Source organism: Mangifera indica, chromosome 5 (genome assembly GCF_011075055.1).
Source record: "Mangifera indica cultivar Alphonso chromosome 5, CATAS_Mindica_2.1, whole genome shotgun sequence".
Lineage (NCBI taxonomy): Eukaryota > Viridiplantae > Streptophyta > Magnoliopsida > Sapindales > Anacardiaceae > Mangifera > Mangifera indica.
Window position 1 is genome coordinate 18,665,985 of NC_058141.1, and position 21,575 is coordinate 18,687,559.

The 21,575-nt window shown below is 35.9% G+C and overlaps 4 protein-coding genes across 8 annotated transcripts; 3 read left to right on the top strand and 1 right to left on the bottom strand.

Moving 5' to 3' along the window:
* The first annotated feature begins 969 nt into the window (after positions 1–969).
* Positions 970–3,844, top strand: LOC123217093 (probable trehalose-phosphate phosphatase 6). The gene is made up of 10 exons (XM_044637862.1): positions 970–1,052; positions 1,984–2,103; positions 2,209–2,349; positions 2,419–2,490; positions 2,603–2,728; positions 2,810–2,866; positions 2,965–3,066; positions 3,142–3,219; positions 3,298–3,438; positions 3,534–3,844. Exons 2-10 carry the CDS (start codon positions 1,996–1,998, stop codon positions 3,684–3,686), a joined length of 978 nt encoding a protein of 325 aa, XP_044493797.1. The 5' UTR covers positions 970–1,052; positions 1,984–1,995; the 3' UTR covers positions 3,687–3,844.
* A 940-nt stretch (positions 3,845–4,784) lies between these two features.
* LOC123215855 (DEAD-box ATP-dependent RNA helicase 31-like) lies at positions 4,785–9,967 on the top strand. 3 transcript variants are annotated; one of them, XM_044636118.1, is made up of 10 exons: positions 4,785–5,854; positions 6,059–6,165; positions 6,757–6,812; positions 7,302–7,526; positions 7,894–8,100; positions 8,189–8,266; positions 8,347–8,442; positions 8,687–8,902; positions 9,122–9,304; positions 9,489–9,967. In XM_044636118.1, the coding sequence occupies exons 1-10, from the start codon at positions 4,908–4,910 to the stop codon at positions 9,714–9,716; spliced, it is 2,343 nt and encodes a 780-aa protein (XP_044492053.1). In that variant the 5' UTR covers positions 4,785–4,907; the 3' UTR covers positions 9,717–9,967. The 3 variants fall into 3 exon arrangements, with proteins under 3 accessions (XP_044492053.1, XP_044492054.1, XP_044492051.1); XM_044636116.1 differs by having other exon boundaries at positions 4,786–5,854; positions 8,180–8,266; XM_044636119.1 differs by lacking the exon at positions 8,687–8,902 and having other exon boundaries at positions 8,180–8,266.
* A 386-nt stretch (positions 9,968–10,353) lies between these two features.
* LOC123217016 lies at positions 10,354–18,448 on the bottom strand. 3 transcript variants are annotated; one of them, XM_044637744.1, is made up of 10 exons: positions 17,983–18,448; positions 17,527–17,803; positions 17,117–17,302; positions 16,320–16,412; positions 16,043–16,225; positions 15,859–15,961; positions 15,563–15,745; positions 12,503–14,985; positions 11,194–11,783; positions 10,354–10,807 (listed from the first exon to the last, which is right to left on the bottom strand). In XM_044637744.1, the coding sequence occupies exons 2-9, from the start codon at positions 17,758–17,760 to the stop codon at positions 11,232–11,234; spliced, it is 4,017 nt and encodes a 1,338-aa protein (XP_044493679.1). In that variant the 5' UTR covers positions 17,761–17,803; positions 17,983–18,448; the 3' UTR covers positions 10,354–10,807; positions 11,194–11,231. The 3 variants fall into 3 exon arrangements, with proteins under 3 accessions (XP_044493679.1, XP_044493681.1, XP_044493680.1); XM_044637746.1 differs by lacking the exon at positions 17,983–18,448 and having other exon boundaries at positions 11,194–11,780; positions 17,527–17,972; XM_044637745.1 differs by lacking the exon at positions 17,983–18,448 and having other exon boundaries at positions 10,354–10,786; positions 17,527–17,970.
* A 256-nt stretch (positions 18,449–18,704) lies between these two features.
* Positions 18,705–21,430, top strand: LOC123215733 (zinc finger CCCH domain-containing protein 1-like). Its single transcript, XM_044635943.1, has 4 exons — positions 18,705–19,096; positions 19,486–19,509; positions 19,611–20,437; positions 20,955–21,430. Exons 1-4 carry the CDS (start codon positions 19,084–19,086, stop codon positions 21,060–21,062), a joined length of 972 nt encoding a protein of 323 aa, XP_044491878.1. The 5' UTR covers positions 18,705–19,083; the 3' UTR covers positions 21,063–21,430.
* The last annotated feature ends 145 nt before the right edge of the window (positions 21,431–21,575 follow it).

Here is a 21,575-nt window from a genome sequence, read left to right on the forward strand (position 1 = left end):
GCTGTTAGTTTTTAAAACCTAGGGGAAACATAGTGAATTTTATATTTTTTTAATATTATTAATAATATAATGATTTTACTCTTACACTTAATAAAAATTTCTAATGGAAGTTAGTTTATGAATAGATGTCTGAGCTTTTCATGCGAATGTATTTTTAAAATTGAGTGAAAACATGAGTAGAAAATAGTTTTTTGGCTTACATAATTATAACGAAACCTTAAAACAAAGGGATCATATTTTGAATAATAATGTCACATGTTATTTACTTATTTAAAGTTACTTAAAATAAAATGTTTCGTTGGATGTCCACATGTTAACTACCTAAACGAGCCTTGTCTTCTTATTTTCAAGCTATTATCATACTTCACCAAACTAAAAATAAAAGCTTATTTTCCAAGAAATATAAATTAAATTGACATCTTAAGATATATATGATTTATACACATGGGGTATCTCAATGTCTTTATGAAGTCCATAACTATATTTTTATTTTAAAATATGCTTTTTTATGTAGCTTGTACTAAGACAAAATTACCTAATTCTTTTTTAGAGGAAATCAGGTAATTTTTAGAGGTTGCTTCTGTCCAATTTTTTAATTTGAGTTTACGTACACGGAAGACTGTGTTAAAAGGCTAATAAGAAAAAATCCATAATAAAAATCAAGAAATATTATTTGTTTGCCTTTATTTTGGGCAGTCTTCTAATTTTTGCAGATTTCATTTCCTTTTCGGTCCTCGCTAATTTCGAATTATACTATAATCATGCATATATTATTACTAATTATTCGGTAATTAAAGGATAATAATTTCCTAATTTAGAAGTGGGCATTTATGTTTTAAAAATAAATAAAAAATGAAAACAAGAGTGGATTTATTGTCTAAAAATATATGAAATAAAAAAAATTAAAACAGGAGTCCCGTGAGCATGCGAAGCAACTCTTATTCTTGATCCACGTCTATAAATAACAGCCCTCGTTGCCATACTCCGGCATTTTCTAGCTTTCATATATTTGAACAACGCTTTCATAAACTGCAGCAACGATTCAAGTCAAGGTACGCTCCAGTTTCTTCGTTTGTTTTTACTCATAACAGAAGCATAATCAAATTCTTATTCTCTCCGCCGTACTGTTTATTTGCTGCTGTCGCCTGGAAGGAAAGGATTTGATTTTTATACGGAATCATACATTCTAAAAGATGCAGTCTGAGTTTACGATATGCGTATAAAGTAATTTTTTATCAAAACATTCATTCAAAGAGAAAAAAAAAAATATTTATATGCTGAAGCCATTTATGGTCAGAATTCAGATACTTTCGCCTTGATTTTGATTTAAAAATCTTTTATGTATGCTTTGTCTGGTTTTCCGGCAAACTTAATTACGCTATCTTTTCTGTATTTGCCATTCCGGCTGGAACTAGTATTTTGTTATTATACGGAAAGTTAATTAATTTTACTTGTAAAACATTAATATTCAACAGGTAATTCTTAGTCAACAAGTAAAAAAAAAAAAAGTTTATATTATAGTTAATGCATGAAGAACATGATGTTTTCTTAACTATTAAGAAGTGATGGCCGAAAAAAAGAAAGAAAGAGAGAACGGTACGGTAGAGACGGTAACAATGCAGTAATGAGGTAGAAAAGTTCCTTATTATGCATGCAGTATTTACTGATTATGCTTCCATATTTATACAAAATTTATAACTTTAGAGGGTATGTTTCTCATTAGTTTTAGTAATAAATCTTCAAGCTTTAATTAGTTTGAATTAATTAACGCATTATTTTATATATGAAAAATATCCCCAAATTTTTTTTTTTTTTTGTTTAAATCGACATTAATCATATTTCCAACTCTTTTTCACGAACATTTCCATCAATGCTTCATGCTTTCCTTATTTTATGAATTTAAATTACTTAGCAAGAACCTCCTGTGAGAAGCATATAATTATGTACTCGTTATAACTAATACAATGTATAAAATTGTGATAGGACTATCAGGAAATGGGAGCATTGTCACCGTCACACCCTTCAAATTTTGAATCGATCTTGCTGTCAAATAGATTCCATGAGAAAGGAGAAGCTATGTTGGATTCTTACAGTGCCTGGTTGGTAAGCTTCACGTAGTTTCTTTTAATTGCCTACATATCTTGATTTGTCAGCATTTTGCTTATGCTTTACGCACTTATTATATATTATGATTCTGGTGGATTCCAGGTCAAGCATCCCTCTGCACTGGACTCATTCGAGCAGATGATTGCAGCAGCACATGGAAAAAAGATAGTTGTATTTCTGGATTATGATGGAACCTTGTCACCCATTGTTCAAGATCCAAACAAAGCTTTCATGTCCGATAAGGTAATCTTCTTCTCTATCACATTCATGTTGATATTGTAAATTCAAATATATCATGTCAAATTACTGCAGATGCGTTCTGCTGTAAACGAAGTTGCAAAGTTTTTTCCTACCGCAATTATTAGTGGAAGGTGTCTTGATAAGGTAAATTCGGCTAATGGTTTCTTTCAGATACCCTATAAATTACATTAACTAATGCTAATGGCAACATTTGTTTATTCATTGTATGTATGTATGTATTTGCTATGGTGTATAGGTGATTGAATTTGTACAACTGAAGAATGTTGTTTATGCTGGAAGCCATGGTATGGACATATCAACTCCGTCTGGCTCTTTGAACCATGAAAACCACACACATGAATCTAGAAGTGTTGATGAACAGGTTCCTTGCTATGTTCTTAATATAACATAGTAATTCTGTCTTTCTTCTTCTCCTTCTTTTAACAGTGGTTTTGCTTTATAGGGTAAAGAAGTAGTTCACTTTCAACCTGCAAAAGAATTCTTGCTTACAATCCAAGAGGTAGTATACTTGATTTGGTGAATTATTAAAACTTTCTTCATTTAAAATGGAAATTTTATCTTTCTCTTCTCCTCAATGTTCTTAATCTCTTGTTGTAGATACTTCAGGTGCTGGAAGAAAGAGTCAAGACAGTTAAAGGTGCAATGGTAGAAGACAACAAATTCTGCATTTCTGTGCACTTTCGTCGTGTACAGGATAAGGTAATCAAACAACAACAATAATCCTAGCACTAAACAACCTTCACACAATTAATAAATCTGCTTTTTGAACTTCAGGATCTGGATTCCCTCAAAGAAATGGTAAAACTTACATTGGAAGCTTACCCAAATTTTCAGATTTCCAGTGGCAAAAAGGTACTCTTTCAAGTGGTTTTAAATATATTTGTACATGAATATGATCAGTAGTGTAAAGTTAATTCGTTCATTAATCAGGTAATAGAGATACGGCCTTGTATCAACTGGGATAAAGGTCGAGCATTGGAGTATTTGCTTGACACTTTTGGGTTCAACAGTTGCAGCGATTTCCTTCCTCTGTACATAGGAGATGATACAACTGATGAAGATGCTTTTAAGGTACCAAACAACTAAACTTTTTATATATTTATTTATATAATATATAGATAATAGGCTAAGCTATAAATATAATATTCCAAGTTGAATAATTGCAGGTTATTCAGCGAATTGGCTGTGGTTATGCTATTGTTGTTTCTAGTATTCCCAGAGAAACAAAGGCTTCTCACTCCCTACGTGATCCGGGTGAAGTTATGTCGTTTTTGACTCGACTTGTAAAATGGAACAAGACCGCAAATTACATAAATTAGTTAAATATAAATGTATATATTTAATTTAAGGTTACCCACTCAAAGTTAATTTGCTTATTTTTTTTATTGGCAAATTAGCATAATGAGTTGATATTAGGTTAATTTTGTTTCTTGGAATCGTAGTTAATGGCCCACATCCTTTGTAATGTGTACATATTATCTGGCAAATATCTATTTCATTCTAAATATCCAATGTAAAATTGAATATTGAATCAAATTTATGAGGTATTAATTATTTTGGTCACTTTTTTAGTTATCTATACATATTTAGTTATTTTTTTATTTTATATACATTTATAATCATATTTATATTTAATTTTTTATTAAAAATAAAAATTACTTGGTGAATGAACTATTTTTTATTAAAAATTTCTTTTTAAAAATAAAAATTATTTAACTAAGTGTCCAATCTTACCGTAGTGCTTGGCTGGTCGACTGGTCCACTAATAAAAGAAAATTTTTTAAAAAATAGAAATTGTTTAGTTAGGTGTTTGATAGGGTATTTAACACTAATCACATTTTTACAACTGTTTTGACAAAAAAATAGTTGACTGGCCAAGCATGCATATGATTAAACCTCTTATCCAACCATGTTTATTTAGCAAAAATTAAACATAAATATATATTAAATAAAAAATTGACTAGATGTATACAATATTGAAAAAATGGGTAAGATAATTAATACCCTAATTTACACTTAAATAAAATGGGTCATTTGTAGGGTTAGATTTGAATTGAGTTAAATTCAAATTTAACTTGATTTACATGTGATAGAACTTGAGCTTGTTTTAAATAAATTCAAACTTGACTCAATTTAAGTTTGAGTTCGATTTTGAGTTCTATTCAAATTTGAACTTTTAATTAATTTATTATTAAAACGATATCGTTTTGATTAATATATATTAAAACGAATTAAACACTCAGAAGCTCAAACTTAAAAATATTAAAATTATAGACTCAAGCTCAAATTTACTTGAAATTAATTCATTTCAAACTTATTTAAATCGGACTCAAACTCAAACTGAAACTAGTGTAGTTGGAATCCAACCCTGGTCAAATTCTCACTTCTCAAAATCATATCTTAAACCCTGAAAACCGCTGTCCTCGTTTTTACTCTTGCCCGCCTTATGTTCTGGTGGAATCTGGCCATTTCACGATAACATCCGCTAAACACGAGGCATTGGCTTTTGGAACCGGCAACCGGTCATTTCGGGTTGTGCTATGCCCATTAAGCTATTACGGCATCTCCGCTTCCTCAGTCCTTCTCGTCCAGTCACCTATTCCCCTTTGATGAATCTTAAACCCTCCGTTTACACTTCTGGAGCCATACCCACTTTGCGTCGGGCCTTCCCTTGTAAACTCAAATACCTAGGTTTCGCCATCACCCGCCATAACGACCAACACCTTCAGCTTGGCGTGCGGAAATTTTCGACTCGCTCGTTCCGAACCAGGGCTGGGTCTGTCTCGGGGTCTGAGGCCTCTCGTGATCGTGAGAGAGGTCGAGAAGAAATTCGCGCTTCCAAGAGTTTAATTGAGGACGATGCTGAACTTAGTGATTGGGTTGGTGAGTTAGGGTCGGACTCATTCCGTGCTAAACGCATTAACGGAGAAGAGGAGGAATCAGATTTCAGGAAGTCTTGTGGTGGAGATAGAGATTCTTTCTTGACGAAGAGGAGAAGAGAAAATGACACGGATGGGTTGGACGAGTCTAATAGGGGAGTGAATCGTAACTCAGCTAACGCATTATCAAGGAGTAATAATTCTAGGTTTGATGGGGATTTTGAGAATGGTAATGGGGAGCCTTTTTCGCGGACAAAGAATGGCAGGTTTGAGAGAGGAAATGCTGAGTCTTGTTCACAGAAGAGAAGTGCGAGGAAGGACCGAGGGAGCTTCAAGCAAGAAGGGAAAAAATTTAGGAGAGAAACTCGTTTTTCCGATGATGATATTGGTGATGATGTGAATGAGGGGATAGAGAGAATTGTGGGTGGTATAGGGAATTTACTTAATGAGATAGTTAGTGATAGTGATGTTAGTGATGTTGATGATTATGATGATGAAGACGATTGTACTTTCAGGAAGAATGCCAAGACTTCAATTGGATTAGATGATGGGGGTGGTAAGACAAAAAGTTCACCTGGGAAATATGATTCTTATTTGAGTGAGAGCAGGTATGTCGCGGGATATTGTTTGACTTTCACCTATTATTCACACTTCGCTTCTACTGAAAGATAACCATTAGAGATTCTGACTCTCATATTGGGTTACAACCTTGAAAACTAATGTTAAATAATTTTAGTGGCCAATGTTATTTAGCTCTAGACTTACTTGACTATTCTTTTCATTTAAGCACCCGAATTTTTGGATTCCTGCAGATTCGATCAATGTTTACTCTCCCCCTTGTCACTGAAGGGAATCAAGGATGCTGGATATGAGAAGATGACTATAGTACAGGAGGCATCTCTTCCTGTATTACTCAAAGGTTAAGATCTTTCTTTTGTATCCAGTTTTCTTTCTTTAAATATTTTTACCTTTTCTATGATTCTTTGTGTGGATTGCTTGTCCACATTTTAAATTCCATTCTTGTAAATTGCCATCTTTCAGGTCACTTTTTGCTATGTTTTGTCACCTATTGTTTAAGACTATACTATCATACAGAAATTCACATTCAGAAACTTCTTAATGAGAGAGATTTTTGTAGCATAATATTTGAAATCAAAAGAATGTAAAAACCTGAATCATGGACACGTTTCTTATCTCCTCTGCCAGAAGGGATACTGTGAAACGGCAGATCTTTCCTAGGAAAGTTATCATTGATTGATAACTAGTGAAAACTCCTGATTAAGAAAGGTAATGAGATTGATGATGAGTTTGGTATTATGTTAGTTTGATGTTCTCTTGTTTTGAACTTTGACTGTTTTTAAGCTACTGAAAGCCCAGTGACCACTGGTGTGGGTTTTGAACTGATTAGACTTCACTAAAGTAGCTTTCATCTTCTTATATATGGTTCTTTTTATATTGTTTGATACCTCTTCCATTTACTTCACTTATTCTGATTGATACTGTTTCCCAGGTAAGGATGTTCTGGCTAAGGCTAAAGCAGGCACTGGAAAAACAGTAGCATTTTTGGTAAGACTTCTTTTTTTTAATCATCTTATGTTAGTTTGTAAACCAAGACAAGATGTTTTCCTGAATCATGAGAATAATTAGTGCCCTTTTGTGATTTTTACAGTTTCTCTAATTATCTTAGTTCCATCTAAATCATCAAATGTTTGGGTCTCCTATCTTAAGATTTACATATAGTCTTAAATACTGATCACAGTTTCACTTTGAAAATTTATGAAAAACCATGCATAACTTCCAGAAAATAGCAATAATAGTAGTGTAGGGATCTAATTATAGTTTGGTATTTCATTTTGACGTTAAGTTTTTACTGTGATCTTGTTAGAGATTCATAATTCAGACCAGAAATAAGAATATTTTCAGTTTATGAATACCAATTTGATGTCATTCAAGAATCCGTAGGAAGCAAAAGTTCTGTTTGTTTGCTGCTCCTAGGGAGAGAGTTAGGAAATGAATCATTCATTTTGTTTACTTGAGAACTTTTATATTTTTCAGCTCCCTTCTATTGAAGTTGTCATAAAATCTCCTCCTGTTGGTCGTGATCAAAAGCGGCCCCCAATTCTTGTGCTGGTAGTATGCCCTACTCGAGAGCTTGCAACTCAAGCTGCTGCAGAATCTAACACACTACTGAAGTATCATCCATCTATTGGAGTTCAAGTTGTCATAGGTGGTACAAGACTTAAAATGGAGCAAAAACGGATGCAAGTAAACCCTTGCCAGGTCAGCTTCTTATCACATCATTGGGCATGCATCATATTTAATTCAGTGCCTGTCATGTGTTGGAGCCTTATAGGAAATTTGATAGGCCAAACATGGATCTGTCTAATCTCCAATTGTTTGAAACTTTTTTCGACCGTTGATGTGCATTGGGCACAAAGTGAGCAGATTAGATTGTCTTGGTAGAATGATTGTGTTTAATTAGGAGATTCTTAGCTATCAACCAATTAAAACAGGATCCTTAGAGTATGCAATGCATATGATATTGCATGGCTTTTGATAATAATGTCCAATTAGTGACACCTTGTAGTCAAATCCATCATGGAAAAGTAGGGATATGGTTGAATTTACACTCATTCAAAACTCCCAGATTCTTGTTGCAACTCCTGGAAGGCTCAGAGACCATATTGAGAATACTGCAGGATTTGCATCACGGTTAATGGGCGTGAAAGTTCTTGTACTTGATGAAGCCGATCAGTTATTGGACATGGGATTTCGAAAAAGCATTGACAAAATAATTGCTGCTGTTCCAAAAGAACGACAAACACTCTTGTTTTCTGCCACAGTTCCTGAAGAGGTTTACTTCTGACCTTGGGTTTGTTTTAGCATACTTTTTAGATTGAAAAATAATAATAAAGTTGCTATATGCTGTGAAGGTTCATCAGATTTGTCATATTGCTTTGAAAAGAGATCATGAATTCATCAATACTGTTGAAGAAGGAAGTGAGGAGACACACTCACAGGTTGGCTTTCTGATGACCCTTCCCGGTAACTAATTTTTTTTTCTTGTTATTCAAGTTCTTAAAATGTTGCATCATTTCAGGTCAAACAGATGCATTTAGTTGCTCCACTAGGCAGACACTTTCCCCTCCTGTATGTTCTTCTGAAAGAGCATGTTGCAGATAACATTGACTATAAGGTATAGACGTGGTCCATAAGTCGGTCATTCAAACTTTCTTTGTTAGATTTTCTGTAAAAGTTCAATCTCCACTTTCCAGTTTTTCTTGTAGTATGATTTAATATTTATGGGAGTTGTTGTAAAGGAGATATTGAGCATCTAGAATTTCTTTGGCCAGTATTTATTATGAATTTTTGTTCATGTCACCGAAATTGCCATCTTTAATTTGTCCTCTTTTGGGCAAAATGTCCGCTAACTTGTTCAGGTTCTTGTATTTTGTACCACTGCCATGGTAACCAGATTGGTCGCTGATCTTCTGGGTGAGCTAAAGCTGAATGTTAGAGAGATACACTCTAGAAAGCCACAGGGTTATAGAACCAGGGTTTCTGATGAATTTTGGAAATCAAAAGGTCTCGTTCTTGTGACTTCAGATGTATCTGCTCGTGGGGTTGACTATCCTGATGTTACCCTTGTCATTCAGGTAATAGGACATGATCAAAAAGCATTAGTTCAATTCATCTTACAGGAGTTTAAACATTTTGAAAAAAAAAAAAAAAAAAGGAACACGTTTTTCATTGTTTCCACTCTAATAGGATACTTTCTTTGATGTCCAAGCCTCATGGATGTAAAAACTAAGTACTCTAGCATTTTATTTGCCGTTTTGGATGATATATTACCAAATGATTCTTTGTGATCGTAGGTGGGTTTGCCTGCTGATAGAGAACAGTATATACATAGGCTTGGACGAACTGGACGCAAAGGTAAAGAAGGGCAAGGCATATTGTTACTTGCTCCTTGGGAGGAATTCTTTTTATCTACTATCAGGGATTTGCCAATAACAAAAGCTCCTGTGCCTTCACTTGATCCAGACACACAGAAACAGGCGAGTTTGAATATTTTTATCAAACTTTTGCATCTTGTTTGTTGTATTGTAACACTACTTTCTGATTTTTTCTTCTGTCAAGCTATAGTGAATCGAATTAGAATAGTAAAACTGTTTTTGATAGGAAATTCTTATGCATTGACTAGTGAATAAATATGTGAAAATATTGACCTTTGTTAAACAGGTACAGCGTGCACTTTCTCATGTGGAGAAGCAGAACAAAGCAGCAGCATACCAGGCATGGCTTGGTTATTATAATTCCACAAAGAAAGTGGGTAGGGACAAATATAGACTTGCAGAGCTTGCAAATGAATACAGTGGAAGCATGGGACTCGATAACCCGCCAGCGATTCCCAAGCAAGTCCTTGCCAAGATGGGTCTTAGGCATATACCTGGGTTGCGTACTCAATAGTCTCGTGGAAACAAAATTCTTTTAATTGTCCCCCACCACACCTCACGTATCACAACACACAAACCCCCACCCCCTCCCGGCCCACCATTTTTTGTAATATTAATTAATAAACTTTGTAATGCTGAATATGATGTCAGCCTTTAAGTCTTGACTGGCTAAGCTTTGTATCACTTTGTAAAAACTTCGTCATCTTTCTTTTGAAACGCCAAAGCTGATTGCAGAAATCCAATTGGGTTCAACTGGGCTTATTCTATACAACTGAATCCTCGCATGTTACTTTATGACATGTAGCCGTTTTGATATCAGTAATATTATTATGTGTATAATTTTATATATAAATAATAAAAAAATATTATTTTATTTTTAATTTTTAATTAATTATATAATGATATATTATTTATATACATAATGTTATTCTTTTAATAATAAAAAATATTTAAACGGATGAGATGAATATTATTAATCACATCTAAAATTGGGAATCCAAATTTCTAAGTTTACATTTACTCCAAAAGAGAAACCTACGTACACGGTATCATTAACAACAAACCCACGTAACCATTCTATTCTAGCTGTGAACAATTGATACAAGTCATTTGAGTCTAATAAACCAAGAGAAAGCTTGTACGCTGGGGGCTTTATGAATCAAGCTACCGGTAACATTCTCTGAAAGAAATCATGACCGAATAAATTTTATAACATTATGATCAAACCCTAAAATTCTATACTTGAGCAGAGTTACATTACAATGTGTGAAATCCTACAGTGAACGCCTAATTACCCAGTCCTTGCGTCCCACCATTTCAATGCCAGAGTAGGTTAGAAATTGAGCTCCCGAGTGTACAAAACAAGCCAAAAGGCAGAGAATGTTCCAGGAGAATCGTTAGATAAAACCAAATCATAACTAAAATCTCCTTTTTATGAGTGAGGACTGAGGAGAGAGCACAAAATCTTTGCAATGGGAGGATTTCCCATTATATTTTTCCTTACCATCATTCTCTCCCTGGTCCAGAAATGCAAGAGGACGAAAATCGTCATGTTTCAATTGATAATTCATCTGGGCCACTGATCTGGCAAAAAATCGAAGCCCCCTGTTGAGATGATAAATTAACAACCGTCACAATACAATCCCGGAAAAAGAGTCGACTGATAAAAATATAAAACTGGAAGACAATCAATTCCGCACTGAACTCATATTTTAATAAAACTATAAAACATATATAACAAGTATTATAGCTACTATCTTTTTCCTATTGTCTAGATATCATCATCTTCATAATAATATAACCGCCAAACAAGCAAAACAGCAGCCACCACAGTTTACATAGCTAAATTAAAGATATAGGGCCATGGCTTGTGAATTATTGTGCCATGGCTATCCGTAGTTGAACATTATACAAGAGAATTATGCATTTTAAGCTACCTGCATTTCACTAATCATGCAACTAAAACTATCCTGCAAAAACAAAATCATTACCTCTGAATGTGGGGAGAAGGCTGATTGGGTGAAGACCGTTAACCTGAGGTTCCATGAAACCTCTGTTCTTCATAAATCCCACTTGATCTACTTCCCTCACTAGTCTGTGATACTTGATCAGGACTTGAGAGACCCACAGGTCCAAGAGACCCAAACTCAAGCTGTTCAGCAGAACCATATGCAGCATTATGATCATAAGGATACAGCATGACAACAGGCGGAATGGTAGGTCCATTCAGTGACCCCCCATTGGGGTTCATGGCTGAGAGTGGATACATGCCATATGCAACATTGACAGAGCTACCCTGTGCAGAATTTGGGCGAAATGGACCATTCTGAGAGTGGTATGAATGGAAGTTATCATGTCTATGTGAACCCCAAGGCCTGTCAGCTCGACTCTCACTTGTAGATAACTGGTCTGGCCTTGAGCTTGGTTTATCAGCTTGGCTACGATTATGGCCACGCCCAGAAGCTCGTGACTTGGAATTGGCATTCCAGTTTCCTTCTCTTTCACCATGGTGGTCACCTCGGTCATGGCTATAATTCCCCCTTCTGGTACTCGAGGAATGCCGGTCTCTTGGAGAAACCTTCTGAAATACAACAAAGAAATTAACACATGCACAAAGACAACCGAAGTTGAACATTGAATATTTGAGTGAGTCAGCATGCTTCATCCCTGAAACTCCCCAAATAACACTGAAAAAATTCACAGCCTTCTAGAGCATTATATTCCTAAGTATATTTTCTTGAAAAATAGAAGAGTAATGTATTTTGGGCAGTGGACTGGTGCATGCCCACAGTATCTGTACTTTGGAGCGCGTGAATAGTGTAAAAAACCAGCAATAAAAGCCAATGATCCTAAACCATTACTTCGCAATCATATGAAATTATATTCTGATACACACTTTCAGATTACACAAGGCAGAAAATTAAGAGGTTGCCCTTGCAACCATGCACATTTTATTCTTCAAAAAGATCACTCCAACCTGAAGCAGGAGGATGTACATGAGAACATTACATGGAAAATACTATCCTTAAAAATAGCATGCTGGGAATTCTGTTTACAATAATACTGGTCAACCCAATTAACTAACATACATGCAATAAAAGCATGGTAAACCTGGGCAAATGGAAGAGCAACCCATGATACTACATTTTAATAAAAAATTGCCAGTCTAGCAAACTGTGAACATGATTCATGATTGTGAAACAAAATAAAATTGTGCCAATGCAGAACAAATATAAAAAAGTGGGTAAATAGAAATCAGACTGTCATGAGAAAAGAATGTCTGTTGAAAATTAATCTTACAGGATTTGGCAGGTAGGTCCCAGTCCCAGCACGATATCTTGGCATTTCATCCATATAACTTTGGTATACACCAGCAGGCCTATTAGAAGAAGAATGAACAGGAGCAACAGGAACAAGGCGAGACCCAAAACCCATAAGCTGAGTTAAAAGATTCATGTTGGCTGAAAGGGGTCTCCCAGGACCATCCCATGGCACTCTGCCTTGTAAATAGGCAGGTGGCACCATAAAAGGTGAAGAATAAATGAGAGGTGGAGATAGCTGAGGATTTTGGCAAAACCGACCATATTGTAAATTTTGCCAATGGCTAAGAAAGTCACTGTTAAGAATGTCAGACTTGTGCTCTGATGGCTCAACAGAATCAGACCTACTCATAGAGTTAGAAGTACTTGACACCTCAGACTGGTCAATTCCCTCAGACAAATCAAAGTTTTGACCAGAATCACTATTACCCAGTCCCTCATCCCCACTAAAATGACTCGTTGATGCATCAGCAGTTCCGGTCTCAGTTTGGTAGTTGCAAAATGGAACTGGAAGCATTGTAAAAAAAAGGGGAACTGGTGGCCCAGTGGGATAGAATGTGTAGGGAGGAACCACCCCCGAATTGTCCATAGCTCTATGCTGAGAATCTGGACCAGAGAGCATTGGACCAATGGGAATAATAGAATCTGATCCACTTGTTTGAGCTTCTTCCAATCCTTCTATTTGATGCCTTGAAACATGCAAAGGACCAGCAGATTGAGGTCCTGTGGTTCTATCTGCCATTTCAGTGCCCATGGTTGGTGGACGACTCCAATCTCTGCTATCTTCATCAGCCTGAACAGATGAAGATTCAGACACAGTCTTACCTTTTCCATAAGCAACAGTAGGAGCTGTTTTCCGACCCCATTTTTCTTTAACTAATTTTGAAACCTTTACTGATGATCCTTCCCAAGAACTCTCAGAATTGGTTTTGCTTCTTAGAGAACTTGTATGTGAAGCAGGCATAGACCTTGAACTTGCAGATTTATCATCAAAGTGAACCTCATTACCTCTATTATCTTGATAATGGAACGAATCAACATGATCTTCCCTTGTTGACCCTCGAGTGTCCTTAGTGGATTTAGGTGAAGTTCTTCTAGAATTGCCAGAGCCACCTATTCGAGATGAAGGGAAAAAGTTATAACCAGCAGAAGTTGATTGTTGCTTATCATCTGACTGAAGAATCTCAAAGTTTCCATTATCGAGATCGAATCCACCAGGGGAACCCCGATCCTGCTGATGCCAATGATCCTGCTCAGCTTCCCCAAGGTTCAAATCTGATGGACCAAAGCTTTCATTACCAAGTTCATGTGAATCTTCTGGATTTGAGGCCAATCCAAAGCCAGGAAAATAATGGGTCATGTGTGAAGGGACCAAACTTTGGGGATATTGCATATTTGCACCTGATTGAGTCTCAATCAAGGGAAGATTGGGGAACATTCCACTTAAATTTCTCTGATAATATCCCATTGGAGCTAGAACAGGAGGGAATGGAAGAGTTAGGTTACTAGAACCCATATTCAGTGGAAAATGGACCTGTCCATTAAAATTATTAGCAGTGTTTGCCATCATGTTCACAAGATCTTGCTCTTCCTGTTGCATCCCTCCTGTGTCCACACCCGAAGAAAACTCTTCGCCCATGGCACCCATCACTAAATCATCAGTGTAACTATTCAACACACTGTTTGAATCAGCAGGCACATCAAGACTTTGATGGGATGAAGTGTGACTAGCAGATGATGGATCATCAGTTGAAGATCTGATGTCATGACTCACCAAAATATCAGATTCCAAGTTCTTTCTCTGACTATTGTCCAGCCTTAACGAAGCAAGTTGGCTTTTTCCACTTTCAGAGGCTTTGCTATGTCTTCCTTGATTAGAAACTTCACCATATGTGTCCGTAAGCTCAGGGCTAGAGCGCGTCCTTGCAAAAAGATACCTACCTTTTGAGTCACTAGCCAAGTTATCAGGCTTAAAACTTCTGAGACCTTTACCATTCTGCAATTTCTGGTTGGAATTGCTTTCCCGCCTGATCTGATCAGAGGTCCTGGTGCTGTTCAAGTGGCTATAACTCCTTTGGATCTGGGTATGAGAAGCTGTAGAGACATGACTGCTTTTAGAAGTGCTTTCAGAAGGATGATTACCAAGCTGAGAGGAAGCACCAAAAGATTCTTGTGACCTGTCCACTTGAGTCTCATGGCCAGAGGAAACCTCATTTCTTTTACCGCTGGAATTTGGATTGGCATGAAGATTCTCAGAATCAACTTGATGGTCTGGATTTGATAACCTCAAGCGCCACAAGTCATTCCTTGGTGCATCAGGGCGATGGCCACTACCATGTCTGTCCCAAGTATTCATAAAAAATTGATTTACCCCATAAAGTAAATCCTCTTTGGGGCAATCAAGTAATCTTGCCAACCTTTTAGCCCCAAATGCAAATGCACTACGTATCCTAAAGAAGTTACCTGCATAAATTGAAAAATATATGTACAGAAAAAACAAATTACTAAACATTCAAACAGATAATACAAAAGCAGGTCAAGATGTTACACCAAGAGCATTAAAATTTCACAGAAAATGGTATGTCTATATAAACACTTAGGAGCATAAGAACATAAATTGATAATATGAATAATTCCATCACCCTTCTCTTCCATTTAAACAGAAGTCTCTGACCTCACACTGTCAGCAATTTTGAGATGCAGGTATATCAGTATTAATATATTTGCCAACAGATCCAAAATAATTTTTGAATATATAAGAGAAATAGTTACAAAAACTGCATATCATCTACAAATGCATGTTGGTGAACCTCATGCAGGCACAGACAAAGAACTGCAGGGAACACGTTACGGTAAAGATAAGATCATTAAGATTTCAAATTAAAAATCATTCAACTAATTCTCAAACATCTTAGCTGATTAAATCCAAAATAAGAAAGCAGCATCTTTAGCCAAATATTTTAGAGCCCATACAAGTAAATGAGCATGATGACCAAAGACAAATCTAGATACTGAAAATGTATTTTAATCAAAAGTGCACCTTTACTAACACTGCGTCCAAGGTTATTGTTTACACGCAAAGGATCAATCACATTAAAATGTTTTGAAACAAAAGGTTGACTTGGATTTTCTTGCCCAACAGGATAAACACCAAATCTGGTACACGCATCAAGAAATAATTTGCTAAGCACTAACACTCTGCCATCTTTTCGAGGTGGTTCTGCTGTAAAACATGACAATATAAGGAACGTTAATCCTAGCATGTGGCCAAACATTCGCAAACTATATGATAAATTATCAAAACATTGATTAGAATCTTTAAGAAAATATTTATACCAGTTACATCAGGAAGTGAACTGATGGGTACAGGACCCCAGAGGCTAAGACAAAAGTTGTCCCAGTCAAACTTACTAAAGAATTCTAGAAAACGGTAAAGGACCTGCAAGTGCCAAAAAACAAATATTCAGAAGCATAAATAAGCAAATATAAGAAGATTGACATAATCTGGTCACACAGCTACCTCAAGTGGTCCAGAAAAAGAATTGTTGAAAACATGAAATATGTAAAGAACCAAGGTCTCCAGTGCATAAGTTGATATGAGTCCATGGTGAGCACCCAATATACGGCTCTCATAGTAACACCAAGCTTTAATCAATATAATGCTACGCTTGAATAGATGATTGTGATTTATCAAACGATCAACCTATGGAAGAGAAAGAATAAGAAAAACATTTAAAAAAGACATATAAGCATTATAAAGAAAGATTCAATAGGAGATTTCTTGGATGGACATTCACCTCTTCAAGGAAACAAAGGGTGCATAACCCTCCAAGCTGGCTAAACGATATGTCTACCACAATATTTTCCACCAGACACTTTATTATTTTTACCTGAAATTAAATAAAGGAAAATAGAAGAGTTAAGCTTACTACCAAGAGAAGGATCCATAAGGCAAGAAGTGCTTAACTAGGTTATACGAAAGTTAATGCAGACATTATCCAAGATAAATATAATAGTGAACTCAAGATAATAATAAAAAATAAGTGAACAAATATGCATCTTCTATAATAAATATCAATATTATGAATACAGTCACAACTAACTGCATTGCAAGACCTATGCTAAAATTTGCAGGGAGGAAAATGTGATAAATTACAACTAAGAGATCCTTAATACTTGAAAATAAATTTAAAAATAAAGGACAAAGAAGAGGGACAGAAAAAGGCTTATATGTTCATGACACAAGATGTGAGTCTTTAATAATCAACAATATGCACTTGTGCACAAAATAATCAGCTATTTGTATTGGGGCTATCCCTTCTTATCACTAATCAGAGTATATCTGACCTTTGATTGCAGTTGAGGAATTTTGTATTGTAAGATTTTTTTTAGAGCTCTACCTAGTAGTTAAAAGTTTGCAGATCAACTAATGCAACTTCCCTAATTCAAAGCCATCTACTGAGATATATATGGCATGACTTTTTTTAAATACAGTCACAACTGGACTAGAAAGAAGACACCAAGACTGAATTCAAGACCATGTTATAGACTCTGTAGAAGACATAAAAATGTTAATGAAACCATTGAAACCTACTTCTGCCTGAATGTACTGGACTTCCTTCACATGGAATTCAGCATGCTCATTTTTCTCCTCCTTCTCCAACTTATCACGCACCTGATGTGCCCATGTATCCTTTAAATTTTGAACACTGAAAGCTGTTAAGTCAATGTCCCCATCAGGCAAATACGTCTTGAGGGGAACAGACCCAAAAGGAAAAACCTGTCGATTAGAGTGGACACAAGTAAATACCAACGTAACAAAAGATGATGAGATGAGTATTCATGTAAATCTACCCGCCATAAATTAACCCTAGTCTCCACCCATTTATTGTGTATCTTTACATTAACTTATTAAATAGAAACAACAACAAATTCCCCTAACAATATACTGAAAAGAAACCCCTATATACATATATAAGCAGGTAGGTAGTAGAAAAGATCGACCTCACAAGGGAAACATTTGACTATAAGGCGCTGCACATAGTCTGCAACGGCACTCCGGCGCTCTTCAGAAAAAGAGTTGGGCTTAATGCAGGCAATAAGTTCTGCAGTTCTCTCCTCCGCCTTCAACCATCGTTCGGAGTCAAGAACTCGGATGACTGAAGCGGCCTCATTGGGCAATAAACCATTTAATAATAGCCCACTTGGTGGCTCCGTCCACCCTTCATGATCTCCCATGCAAACCCTATGATTTTCCCTCCGCCAAACTTAGCCCCAAATGCTGCCACCACTCGCAACAACAAGACAAACAAATTTAAAACCACAACAGGTTACACAATAACTACCCGATTATATTTTACTGGATTAAACAAAGTTATTCGTATTCAAATAATTACAGTAGTTGAGTTTCTTTAAAATTGTCCTAAAGTAATACTTCCAAACATTGAGGTATAGTATTACCTAAAGAAAAATACACAATTGTAAATTTTCACAAATCAAGACTGACGGAGTAGAGTACGGTAGAACCCTAGACGATTAAAAAACAAGAAGAAGAAAATCAGTAATTAAAATCGGGATTGGCTTAAAATTTGAAAACCTAAGAAGAAAGTTTTGAAACGTTAAGTATTGATGTGTCGGCAAATCAGAAGTATATGGATAGTTGTTCGGACGAAGAGGGACCAAAGAGAGGCCAAGATTGAGGTATTAGATATAATGGCGGAAATATGAGGGGCGTGGATCAGTATTAGGTTTTTTTTCTGAGAGAAAGAGAGACGGCGTGTTTGGTCACAAGAATAAGGAGTTGTGGGACGACGAAGAAATTTGCACATTCGAGGGTTTTTAATTTTTGATGTTACAGATATATTGAGAAAGAAGATGATAGAATCTGGGGAAGGAAACAGAGAGAGAGAGAGAAAGAAGGGAAGCACAATAAAAAAATATTATTAGCAACGTTCTTTTCTTTTTCCTTTTTTTTTTTAATTAATATTTGCTCATTCTGATAGGCTAAGCTCAATGAGAAGCTCCGGCCCAAATCATAAAAACGTATCTTTTATGGTTTTCAAATTTGCGCCGTTTCGTTCATTGAAACGCACGGTTAGAGTTGGTTTCTGATAAAGCGGTTTAGACATCAAAACCGTCTACATTCGGTTTTAAAGAAGGGTACCGGTTCATTATCTGAACCGCGTTGGATTTCAAATTCTTAGACAAGCAATTCAGAATTGAAAGAGCTGTTTGTTAAAAACCCTAATTCTTGCTGAGCAATTCAACCCGGAAAATACACACCTGTTAATTGATATTTATACTCGTTCTATCTCCATTCTGGAACTTTGATTGGTCATGCGTTCGAGTTTTAGTTTCTTTGTGTTCGTCCAATTAGGGTTTATGCATTCAGATCATCTGTGTTTGTTTTTTGGGTGTTTTTGTGTTTTGAATGTTAAAGCAAATGATTTTTAACTATTTTACCATTTCGGTACTGTAATTGCCGTATTTATAGGTTCCCTTAGTTGTAATCTGATATTTAGTGGTCACAGGTTTCTGAAGCTTTGCGTTTTTACTTTTAAAATGGCCGATTCAGGCGAAGCCAAATTCTTAGACAAGCAATTCAGAATTGAAAGAGCTGTTTGTTAAAAGCCCTAATTCTTGCTGAGCAATTCAACCCGGAAAATACACACCTGTTAATTGATATTTATACTCGTTCTATCTCCATTCCGGAACTTTGATTGGTCATGCGTTCGAGTTTTAGTTTCTTTGTGTTCGTCCAATTAGGGTTTATGCATTCAGATCATCTGTGTTTGTTTTTTGGGTGTTTTTGTGTTTTGAATGTTAAAGCAAATGATTTTTAACTATTTTACCATTTCGGTACTGTAATTGCCGTATTTATAGGTTCCCTTAGTTGTAATCTGATATTTAGTGGTCACAGGTTTCTGAAGCTTTGCGTTTTTACTTTTAAAATGGCCGATTCAGGCGAAGCTCAACCGTCCGAACAAGGTTTGTATTTTTCTTCTTTTTCGTGTTTTTTAATTATCATTTCTTTGGTTTATGTTAGCCGTTGTCATTTAATGTTAATTCTAAAGCTTTTACATTTTCAGTTTGCAATTTCTTTAGAAAGCCATCAAAGAATAAGAACATTAGAAAAAGAACTATAGATGAAGAGGAAGAGGAAGATTCTAAGACGGAGAGTTCAGTGTTACAGAACCTCAAAAAGGCACCCAAGTCTGATGGGAAGCTATATTTTTCAACTGGGTCCTCCAAGAGCGTTAGGTCCACCGAATCAAATGTTGCAGAAACTGATAAGGCAATTTTTCAGTATGAGTCTTCAAAGGAAATTCAAGTACATCACGACAGCAAAGCAACAGCAACTCTTGAAACTGAGACTGAGTTCTCAAGAGACGCACGCGCTCTTCGTGAGAAAGTCCTTAAGCGATCAGAAGAGGCTTTGAAGGGAAAAGTTTCAGGTGATGAGAAATTGTATAAAGGGATTCAAGGATATGTTGACCATAAGGCTGGGTTCCGAAGAGAGCATACTATTTCAAGTGAGAAAGCTGGGGGTTCACATGGGCCTCTTAGAGCTTCTGCTCATATAAGGGTATCTGCAAGGTTTGATTATCAGCCAGACATATGCAAAGATTACAAAGAGACTGGTTACTGTGGGTATGGTGATTCATGTAAGTTTATGCATGATCGAGGGGATTACAAGTCTGGGTGGCAGATGGAAAAGGAGTGGGAGGAAGCAGAGAAGGCAAGGAAGAGAAATTTGGCTATGGGAGGGAATGATGTGGACGAAGGTGATGACGTTCCAAGTGAAGAAGATGATGATGACACATTGCCCTTTGCTTGTTTCATTTGTAGACAGCCTTTTGTGGATCCTGTTATGACTAAATGCAAGCACTACTTCTGTGAGCATTGTGCCTTAAAGGTATAATATGTCCCTATTTATCATAATGTCTAATGAGGCATAGTCTATCTCATGTTTGTTCTTAATTTTATTGTATATATATTCATGTGCGAATTGGTTGATTTTGTATCTTTCGCCAAATGGTTATGCAAGTTTTTTACTAGACGAAAATTAGAGCTATTTACAACTTATTCACACAAGATGACAACTTGTTATACTTTGTCCAAGAAATGTCTTTGGTGAGTTTGCAGATTTAAGTAAGCTTAAAAAGCTTGATAATGGAACCAGAATTCTTAGTCTTCTTTGATTTAGAGAAATGTTTATTTCTATTTAACATAGTAAATGTTTAACATTTTCACGGGTGTGCTTTCTGTTTATTTTGTACTTGAGCATCCCTTTTTTAAGTCATAAATTCAATTTTATTTTGACTTCCATGTCTAATACCGAGTTTATGCATATTTTCTCATTAAATCATAATCTTTTCTTGTTTAGTCACGATCTAACTGAAGTCCCTCTTTTTGTGCTTTTCTGTCCCCAGCATCATGCAAAGAACAAGAAGTGCTTTGTATGCAACCAACCTACACTTGGCCTTTTCAACACAGCTCATGAGATACGCAAAAAGATTGCTGAAGAGGGTAGAAAATAAGCTCATAAACTTCTTTGCCTTCTGGTCCTGTGGATTGCAATTTCAAGGTCAATGATTTTAACTACCTTTGGGCAGATGTGGAATTACTGGGTTGGGCAGATGTGCAATCCCTTTTCTCGTTTTCTTGCCCATGCTTGATACTTTCTTTTCCCTCTTGGTGGATGAATAATAGTAGTTGACGACGGTCCTATATTGTCTACATTGGGTATTGTCATTTTGTAGTATTTTGCCCAAGGTTTTAACATGATTTGAACTTCAGATTCGGAGTAATATGCCTATCCTCTGAAGTCTACTGTACTTTAGCAATTTTCTTTGTAATTTCTTGCTTAATTGATCTGATATTGAATGGTTCTTATCACCATTATATTGCATACATGTATTATTTGAGAGTAACATATTTTTCTGCCCTTAAGATGCTCTGCATTCTTCTAATTTTATTCTTCCTGATGTTATTAATGGTATAAATTCCGTGTTTCAACTAGTGGAGAATTCAGCTAATATGCAAAAGAAAGC

Excerpts from the sequence above, each read along its gene's own strand:
- LOC123217093 (XM_044637862.1), top strand. The coding sequence starts at position 1,996 with ATGGGAGCATTGTCACCGTCACACCCTTCAAATTTTGAATCGATCTTG. Across the intron at positions 2,491-2,602 it reads GTGGAAGGTGTCTTGATAAG|GTGATTGAATTTGTACAACT; the intron begins GTAAATTCGGCT and ends TATGGTGTATAG. Across the intron at positions 3,067-3,141 it reads TTCGTCGTGTACAGGATAAG|GATCTGGATTCCCTCAAAGA; the intron begins GTAATCAAACAA and ends TTTGAACTTCAG.
- LOC123215855 (XM_044636116.1), top strand. The coding sequence starts at position 4,908 with ATGCCCATTAAGCTATTACGGCATCTCCGCTTCCTCAGTCCTTCTCGT. Across the intron at positions 6,166-6,756 it reads TCTTCCTGTATTACTCAAAG|GTAAGGATGTTCTGGCTAAG; the intron begins GTTAAGATCTTT and ends ACTGTTTCCCAG. Across the intron at positions 8,101-8,179 it reads CTGCCACAGTTCCTGAAGAG|GTTCATCAGATTTGTCATAT; the intron begins GTTTACTTCTGA and ends TATGCTGTGAAG.
- LOC123217016 (XM_044637744.1), bottom strand. The coding sequence starts at position 17,760 with ATGGGAGATCATGAAGGGTGGACGGAGCCACCAAGTGGGCTATTATTA. Across the intron at positions 17,303-17,526 it reads TCAAATGTTTCCCTTGTGAG|GTTTTTCCTTTTGGGTCTGT; the intron begins GTCGATCTTTTC and ends TCTAATCGACAG. Across the intron at positions 15,962-16,042 it reads CTTTTTCTGGACCACTTGAG|GTCCTTTACCGTTTTCTAGA; the intron begins GTAGCTGTGTGA and ends TGGCACTTGCAG.
- LOC123215733 (XM_044635943.1), top strand. Across the intron at positions 19,510-19,610 it reads AGCTCAACCGTCCGAACAAG|TTTGCAATTTCTTTAGAAAG; the intron begins GTTTGTATTTTT and ends TTACATTTTCAG. Across the intron at positions 20,438-20,954 it reads GTGAGCATTGTGCCTTAAAG|CATCATGCAAAGAACAAGAA; the intron begins GTATAATATGTC and ends TTCTGTCCCCAG.